At 53.2% G+C, this 9,506-nt stretch overlaps 1 gene segment (V, D, J or C); it reads right to left on the reverse strand.

Moving 5' to 3' along the window:
* Nucleotides 1–739: 739 nt before the first annotated feature.
* LOC103169835 lies at nt 740–4,552 on the reverse strand. The segment is given in 3 exon segments: nt 740–1,615; nt 3,717–4,017; nt 4,443–4,552. Coding segments are annotated over 2 exon segments (387 nt in total).
* Between the last annotated feature and the right edge of the window lie 4,954 nt (nt 4,553–9,506).

A 9,506-nucleotide genomic window follows, 5' to 3' on the forward strand; every position in this document is an offset into this window, starting at 1 on the left:
GAGAGCCTGTAGCAGTAAGGTAGCCATTTTGGTGGAGAGGAAAGGGCGGATCTTGGCGATATTGTAGAGGTGAAACCGGCAGGTCTTGGTAACTGTGCACACAGTAAGTGCTCAATAAATATGACTGAATTGAATTTGCTTATATCCACCCTAGTGGTTAGTACAGTGCCAGGCACATAGTAAGCTCTTAACAAATACCACAATTATTATTATTACCTAATGGTCTTGTATGCACCCCAGTGCTTGGTACAGTGCTTGTCACATAGTGAGCAGTTAACAAATCCCAGAGTGAGTATTAGTATTATTAGGTCATGGCTGGAGCGGTAGACTTGGCAGTCACATGTGTAGAAGCAGTAGTTGAAGCTGTGAATATGCATGTTCGTTCAATGACTTCACTGGACTCCTCCCCATCTGCTCACTGTCCAGAGGCCTGTGACTGCTAGGACACCTGGATCTCATCCAGCCTCCTCTCCTGAGCCACCAGAGTCTGGTGGACCTGAGAAGCGACGAGCTGGAGATGCTGAGAACAGCCCTGGACCTCCTGGTGGTCCTGTCACCTCCCTGGCCTCTGCTTCTGACGATGACTCGAATCCCAGGTGAGAACAGCCGGTCTTGTCTTGTGCTGTCGAGCAGTTTCCGACCCAGAGCAACTCCATGGACACATCTGTCATAGAAAGCCCCACCTCCAGCTACCAATATTCTGGTAGTGCATCCATAGAGTTTTCTTGGTAAAAACATGGAAGTGGTTTACCTTTGCCTCCTTCCATGCAGTAAACTTTAGTCTCCACCCTTGGCTCTCTACCACAGTGTTACTGCCCAGCACAGGTGAGTTTTGACTTTAAGGAGACTGACTTCCACTGGCTATCCACTGGCCAAGCAAGGAATGGAAATACTTCTGCTTGGCTCTCCCTCCCTAGCCGAGACTGGTAGAGTACTGGAGACTTTCCAGGTGCCATCTTCAGGGGGAGCTCAGCTGGTAGAATGAGCCTCATGACGATGAGTGCCTCGGAAGCCTGGCTCAGCTCCAGAAAGGTGGAGATGGAGGAGAAGCTAGAAATGGGGCAGGAAATGGAGTGGGAGACAGAGACAGGATAGGAAGAGATGGGGGGAAAGAGATCTAAAGGCTGGGAACCAAGTGTCGCGGAGAACACTCAAATAAATTCCAGCAGCTTTGAGAGGCTAGGACTGAAGCGGGCAGGGGGATGGGTGATGGTGACTTCTCAACCGCACAGCTGCAGATGCCTCCCCCACCACTCCAGGAGAGGAAATGACCCCTGCTCCGCCCAGCTCTTTTTTGCTCAATGCCCTCACAGGCTTGGATCACTGTGCAACAAACTGCAGGCGCTGAAATACATGGCCGAGTCAGCCTCTCCCAGACGCTGCCAGTGCAGTTCTAAAACATCCCCTTTCCTCTCGGCTGTCAGGGGATCTGTCGTGTAATTCACCATGTCTCCGGCTTAACTGTTGAATAGAGCAAACGGGGCCTCTCCGATCCGCTGCCGGTTCCAGAACATCTGCGGGTACTGGGAGTCCTTCAACGTGCAGGGCAGGGAAAGGGGTTTCCCCCGGAGACCCCACAGCCAGGTAGGTTGAGACACGTAGGTAGAGGCTGCAGCTGGGAAGAGACGGAGAGGGAGCCCAAGTTACAGAACAGGAAGGGAACTGGGAGACCGGAGAGGAGGAGGAGGCCAGGAGTAGAAAGAAAAAAGAGTTTGGAGGCTGGGATCAGGATGAGGGGGCAGGGAGGAGGGTGGGATCAGGGAGAGGGAGAGGGAGGAGGGAGGAGACTGGGATCAGGGAGAGGGGGAAGAAGGAGGCTGGGATCAGGGAGGGGGGAAGAAGGAGGCTGGGATCGGGGGCGGGGCAGGAAGAGACTGGGATCAGGGAGAGGGGGCAGGAAGAAACTGGGATCAGAGAGGGGGGCAGAGAGGAAGCTGGGATCAGGGAGGGGGCAGAGAGGAGGTTGGGAGCAGGGATAAGGGCAGAGAGGAGGCAGGGAGAGGGAGTGGGAGCTCAGGTTATAGGGCTGATCTGGGCCTGAGAGGCAGGGGGAATTTCAGGGTTAGGAAGAAGGGAATCACCCCCTTTGGGTAGGCGGTCAGCACCTTCCTGGCCAGTCGCCCCCCAGGGCAGCATCAGTAGAAGCACGGAGATCAGAAAGCAAACCCAGCATTAGCTGACAGCAGGCCCGGCCATGGCCCCATGCCCCGCGCAGACTTTGTGCAGTGGGCAGGGAAGGGGATGGGGCAGGGACAGGAGCCTGCAGTGGGCGTTGAAGGGGCGGGACGTCTTCAATCTCACGCCCTACAAACCTGATCGTATCAAAAGGGAGACACCGCCCCCTGCTGGGACTCTCTGGAAGGTCAGGCCGCGATGCCCACCCCGCTCTGCAGCTGGAAGCCGGGCCTCCTCCCCGAGCCCCAAGGCCGCGACCAGGGTGGACCCTCCCCTATCCAAACTTCTGGGAAAGGCGCGGAACACGCAGAGTGAGTAGGGAGACCGGGGAGAGGACCTGGGTTCTAAACCCGGGTCAGCCAGTTGTCTGCAGTTGGACGTTGGGTAGGTCGCTTCACATCTCTGTGCCTCAGTTACCTCATCTGTAAAAGGGGGTGAAGACTGTGAGCCCTTGTAGGACATAGAATGTGTCCAACCTGATTGACCTGTATTTACCCCAGTGCTAGGAACGGTGTAAGCACATAGCAAATAGAGTTTTGCTTTTTTGAGAAAGGCTGTGGTGGATGGAGGGAGAAGAGAATGGGGTGTGACGGGAAGGGCGGTGGGAGAAAGAAGAGGCCAGGGTTAGGGGTGGGAGGAGGGGTAGGAGGAAGGGGTAGGAGAGGGAGAAGAGCCCGGGGTGGGAGTGGGGGGATAGAGAGAAAAGAGTTCGGAGTAAGGGTAGGAGAAGGGGGAATTCATTCATTCAGTCGTATTTATTGAGCGCTGATGATGCGGCTCCAAAAAGGCAGAAATGAAGGAGAAGCTCGAAACGGGACAGGGAATGGAGAAGGAGAGAGAAACTGAAAGACAGGATGGGGAGAGCCGGGAGGAAGGGGATCAAAAGGCCTGGAAAGAAGTGTCAGTGAGAACATAAGAGAAGCTGCCTGGTCTAGTGGCAAGAACACGGGCTTGGGAGTCCAAGGACTTGGGTTCTAATCCCTGCTCTGCCACTTGTCTGCTGTGTGACCTTGGTCAAGCCATTTAACTTCTCTGGGCCTCAGTTACTCCATCTGTAAAATGGGGATTAAGACTACGAGCCCCTCGTGGGACAACTGATTACCTTGTATCTACCCCAGTGCTTAGAAGAGTGCTTGGCACATAGTAAGTGCTTAACAAATATTATTATTATTATTCATTCATTCAATAGTTTTTTTGAGCGCTTACTATGTGCAGAGCACTGTACTAAGCGCTTGGAATGTACAAATCGGTAACAGATACAGTCCCTGCCCCTTGACGGGTTTACAGTCTAATCGGGGGAGACAGACAAGAACAATAGCAATAAATAGGATCAAGGGGATGAACATCTCATTAAAACAATAGCAAATCAGCCGCTTTGAAGGATTGAGACTGAAGGGGGCAGGGGGATGGGTGAGGGTGACTTCTTAACCACACAACTGCAGCTCTCCCGCCCCACCCCCAACTTCCCACCCCCGACCATACAGGGAGAGGAAATGGTCTCTGCTCCTCCCAGCATCATTTTGCTCAATCCCTTCACAGACCTGAATCACCGTGAAACAGTACTGCAGGCGCAGAAATACATGGCCGAGTCAGCCTCCCTCAGACGCTGCCAGCTCAGCTCCAAATCATCGCCTTTCCTCTTAGCTGTCAGGGGTTCTTCAGTGTAATTCATAGCGTCTGTGCCGTAACTGCTGAACAGAATGACCGGGGCCTCTCCAGTCCGCTGCCGGTACCAGAACATCTGCGGGTACTGGGAGTCCTTCAACGTGCAGGGCAGGGAAAGGGGTTTCCCCCGGAGACCCCACAGCCAGGGCGGTTGAGACACGTAGGTAGAGGCTGCAGCTGGGAAGAGACGGAGAGGGAGCCCAAGTTACAGAACAGGAAAGAGGCTGAGAGACCGGAGAGGAGGAGGAGGAGGCCAGGAGCAGAAAGAAAAAAGAGTTTGGAGGCTGGGATCAGGATGAGGGGGCAGGGAGGAGGCTGGGATCAGGGAGGGAGGGAAAAAGGAAGCTGGGATCAGGGAGAGGGGGAAGAAGGAGGTTGGGATCAGGGAGAGAGGGGAGGAGGAAGTTGGGATTAGGGAGAGGGAACAGAGAGGGGGCTGGGAACAGAGAGAGGGAACAGGGAGCAGGCTGGGAACAGAGAGAGGGAACAGGGAGCAGGCTGGGAGCAGGGAGAGGGAATGGTAACTAACGCCTGAGAGGCAGGGGGTATTTCAGGGTTAGGAAGGAGGGAATGACCACCCTCGTTGGGTCGGGGGTCAGCACCTTCCCGGTCAGTCGCCCCCCAGGTCAGCAGCAGTAGAAGCACGAAGATCAGGAAGCGAATCCAGCATTTGCTGAGAGCAGGCCCGGCCATGGCCCCATGCCCCGCGCAGACTTTGTGCAGTGGGCAGAGGACGGGAGGTGGCGGAGGGGGGGTGTAGGGGAGGGACAGGGCGGGACGACCCCGACCTCACGCCCTGCAAACCTGACTTTTATCAAGGGGAGACACCGCCCCCTGCTGGGCCTCTCTGGCAGGCCAGGCCAGTGCTCAGCCCCCTCTGCAGCTTCACTGGGACCATGGTGGACCCTTTCCCTATCCAAACTTCAGGGGACCGCGGGAAATGACCGAGGTTGAAGTCGGTTTTTTTCCCTCCACACAACAACTTCGCCGGACACCGGGTCCCTCCCTCGCTCGGCCGGATAACGGAGCCTTCCCAGTCCTTGTTACCTCTGGCCCAACTTTCATTCATTCATTCAATCCTATTTATTGAATGCTTACTGTGTGCACAGCACTGTGGAAAGCTCTTAATACAATCCACAATAGAACAATAAAGAGAGACAATCCCTGCCCACAACGAGCTTACAGTCCAGCGGGGGGAGACAGACATCAAAAAAAGTAAACAGGCATCAATATAAATAAATGGAATTATAGATATATACATCTTTACATAAGTGCTGTGTGATGGGGGAAGAGCAAAGGGAGTGAGGTGACGTGGAAGGGAGGAAGAGCTGAAGAAGAGGGGGCTTAGTCTGGGAAGGCCTCTTGGAGAAGGTGAGCTTTCAGTAGGGCTTTGAAGGGGGAAAGTGTGATTGTTTGGTGGATTAGAGAAGGGAGGCAGTTCCAGGCCAGAGGTAGGACATGGGCCAGGGGTCGATGGTCGGACAGTGAGAATGAGGCACAGTGAGAAGGTTAGCGGTACCAGAGGAGTGGAGTGTGCAGGCTAAGATGTAGAAGGAGAGAAGGGAGGTGAGGTAGGAGGGGGCAAGGAGATGGAGATCTTTGAAGCCAATAGCGAGGAGTTTTCGCCTACAGTAGGCATCCATTAAGTGCTCAGCACATGGTAGAAGCCCAGCTCAGCGCTTTGGCAGTAATGACTCTACAGAGGGGACCTGGACACACTTACCTGCTGCAGACACTGGGTTCCCCTCCTGGTGGGACTCTGGCCAGACTGTCGAAGGAGAAGGAGAGTCTGAAGGATTCTGCCACCGATGTCTGCGCCTCTGCCCTACATCGGTCTCCTCTCCCTTCTCCCCTTCCTTGGTCTTCTCTCCCTTCCCTTCTCCACCTCCTCATCCCCTTCTGTCCTCCATCTCTTCCCACTCCTTTCCTCCCCTTCCCCATCCCTCCTTCTCTCCCCCATGACCCACCTCCAGGCTCCTTGTTTCGCCCTTTGTCTCTCCCTCTATTATCCGGGGAGATTGGGATTGAAGTGTTCCCAATCCCCCTACCTCACACGTTTCTCTTCTGCCAAACTCCCCGCCCCCGATCCTCAAGGTCACTGATGAGGGAGACTGGTAGAGATGTGGGTTTGGGGTCAGGTCTTGGGCACTTCCACAGAAACACAACCACATAAACCCAAACAAACACGCAACAGAAACACAAAAACATACTTCAGAGTGCCGACACACCAACACAAACACACTCGCCACTAATCTGTCCCTCTTCCCTCACATGCTTAATAATCATTATGGTGTTTTTATGGGCTTCATATGGACCAAGCACTGTACTAAGCTCTGGGATAGACACAACACAATCAGATCACAATCCTTGTCCCATATGAGGCTCACAGTTTAAGTAGGAGGGATCACAAGTATCAAATCCCCACTGGGCAGATGATGAAACTGGGGCCCAGAGAACTCCCTTTCCCTTCACATCACTAGTCTCCCTATCTTCAGATCCTTTCTGAAATCATGTCTCTCCCAGGAGGCCTTTCCTGATTGATCTTTCATCATAATAATAATAATAATATTGTTGGTATTTGTTAAGTGCTTACTACGTGCAGAGCACTGTTCTAAGTGCTGGGGTAGATACAGGGTAATCAGGTTGTCCCACGTGAGGCTCACAGTCTTAATCCCCATTTTACAGATGAGGTAACTGAGGCCCAGAGAAATTAAGTGACTTGCCCACAGTCACACAGCTGGCAGGTGGAGGAGCCGGAATTCGAACCCATGACCTCTGACTCCCAAGCCCATGCATGCTCTTTCCACTGAGCCACGCTGCTTCTCATAATCTTCCCAGCCCATTTTCCCTCTAATTTCCATTTCAGCCACTTCCTTGGGGGTGGATTCTGAATATTTTGTGAATATACAATGAACTGGAATTGGTGATGGATTGAATCTGGGGGTTGAGGAGAATGAGTAATCAAGAACAGTGCCAAAGAAATGGGTTTGAGAGACAGAGAAGGGAGACAGTTCAAAAGTGGTGAGGATTTGGGAAGGAAACTGAGGAGTTCTGTTTCATAAATGTTGAGTTTAAGGTGCTGGTGTGAAAAACCCGGAGGCAGGAAGAAATGTGATACTGCAGGAAGAAGTAGCGTGGCCTAGTAGAGCACATTCCTGGAAGTCAGAGGACCTGCGTTCTAATCCCAACTCCACCACTTGTCTCTTGTGTGACTTTGGACAAGTCACTTACCTTCTCTGTGCCTCGTTCCCTCATCTGTAAAATGGAGAGTCAATACCCATTCCCCTCCCTACTCATTCTCAGAGCCCCAGTGGGACCCGGTGATCTTGTGTGCACACCAATGCTTAGTACAGTGCTTGTAACATAGTGAGCAGTTAACAAATCCCACAGTGATTATTAGCATTATTGGGTCAGGGCTGGAGTAGTAGATTTGGGAGTCACACGTGGAAAGGCAGTGGTTGAAGCCCGTGAGTGTTCATGTTCATTGAATGACTTCACCTCCCTCCTTCCTTCTCACGTACCTGCTGCCCAGAGGCCTGCAGCTGCTCGAACATCTGCATCTCATCCAGCCTCCTCTCCTGAGCACCCAGAGATAGGTGGACCTGCGGAGCAACAAGCTGGAGGTGCTGAGTGCAGCCCTGGTCCTCCTGGAGGTCCCAACAACTGCCTGGTCTCTATTCCTGTTGCTGATTCAAATCCCAGCTAAGCACAGCAGGGAGAATAATAATAATAATGTTGGTATTTGTTAAGCGCTTACTATGTGCAGAGCACTGTTCTAAGCGCTGGGGGTAGATACAAGGTAATCAGGTTGTCCCATGTGAGGCTCAGAGTCTTCATTCCCATTTTACAGATGAGATAACTGAGGCACAGAGAAGTTAAGTGACTTGCCCACAGTCACATAGCTGACAAGTGGCAGAGCTGGGATTTGAACTCATGACCTCTGACTACCAAGCCCGTGCTCTTTCCACTGAGCCACGCTGCTTCTCTAGCCACGCTGAATCACCCCAAACAGCGTGGCTCAGTGGAAAGAGCACGGGCGTGGGAGTCAGAGGTGATGGGTGATGCTTCAGAAGCCTGGCTCAGCTTCGGGAAAGACGGAGATGGAGGAGAAGCTAGAAATTAGAAAGAGGGAAGGAAATGGAGAGTAAGAGAGACTGAGAGGATGGGGATAGATGGGAGGAAAAGGGATCCAAAGGCCTGGAAAGAGGTGTGGATGAGAACACTCAAATTAATCCCCAAAACTCTGAGGACCTGAGATTTAAGGCGGAAGGGGGATTGGTGCAGGTGACTTTCATTCAATAGTATTTATTGAGCGCTTACTATGTGCAGAGCACTGTACTAAGCGCTTGGGATGAACAAGTCGGCAACAGATAGAGACAGTCCCTGCCGTTTGACGGGCTTACAGTCTAATCGGGGGAGACGGACAGACAAGAACAATGGCACTAAACAGCATCAAGGGGAAGAACATCTCGTAAAAACAATGGCAACTAAATAGAATCAAGGCAATGTACAATTCATTAACAAAATAAATAGGGTAACGAAAATATATACAGTTGAGCGGACGGGTACAGTGCTGTGGGGATGGGAAGGGAGAGGTGGAGGAGCAGAGGGAAAAGGGGAAAATGAGGCTTTAGCTGCGGAGAGGTAAAGGGGGGATGGCAGAGGGAGTAGAGGGGGAAGAGGAGCTCAGTCTGGGAAGGCCTCTTGGAGGAGGTGATTTTTAAGTAAGGTTTTGAAGAGGGAAAGAGAATCAGTTTGGCGGAGGTGAGGAGGGAGGGCGTTCCAGGACCGCGGGAGGACGTGACCCAGGGGTCGACGGCGGGATAGGCGAGACCGAGGGACGGCGAGGAGGTGGGCGGCAGAGGAGCGGAGCGTGCGGGGTGGGCGGTAGAAAGAGAGAAGGGAGGAGAGGTAGGAAGGGGCAAGGTGATGGAGAGCCTTGAAGCCTAGAGGGAGGAGTTTTTGTTTGGAGCGGAGGTCGATAGGCAACCACTGGAGTTGTTTAAGAAGGGGAGTGACATGCCCAGATCGTTTCTGCAGGAAGATGAGCCGGGCAGCGGAGTGAAGAATAGACCGGAGCGGGGCGAGAGAGGAGGAAGGGAGGTCAGAGAGAAGGCTGACACAGTAGTCTAGCCGGGATATAACGAGAGCCCGCAATAGTAAGGTAGCCATTTGGGTGGAGAGGAAAGGGCGGATCTTGGCGATATTGTAGAGGTGAAACCGACAGGTCTTGGTAACGGATAGGATGTGTGGGGTGAACGAGAGGGACGAGTCAAGGATGACACCGAGATTGCGGGCCTGCGGGACGGGAAGGATGGTCGTGCCATCCACGGTGATGGAGAAGGCTGGGAGCGGACCGGGCTTGGGAGGGAAGATGAGGAGCTCAGTCTTGCTCATGTTGAGTTTTAGGTGGCGGGCCGACATCCAGGTGGAGACGTCCCGGAGGCAGGAGGAGATGCGAGCCTGAAGGGAGGGGGAGAGGACAGGGGCGGAGATGTAGATCTGCGTGTCATCTGCATAGAGATGGTAGTCAAAGCCGTGAGAGCGGATGAGTTCACCGAGGGAGTGAGTGTAAATGGAGAACAGAAGAGGGCCAAGAACTGACCCTTGAGGAACTCCAACAGTTAAAGGATGGGAGGGGGAGGAGGCTCCAGCGTAGGAGACCA

Source organism: Ornithorhynchus anatinus, chromosome 2, assembly GCF_004115215.2.
Source record: "Ornithorhynchus anatinus isolate Pmale09 chromosome 2, mOrnAna1.pri.v4, whole genome shotgun sequence".
Taxonomy (NCBI): domain Eukaryota; kingdom Metazoa; phylum Chordata; class Mammalia; order Monotremata; family Ornithorhynchidae; genus Ornithorhynchus; species Ornithorhynchus anatinus.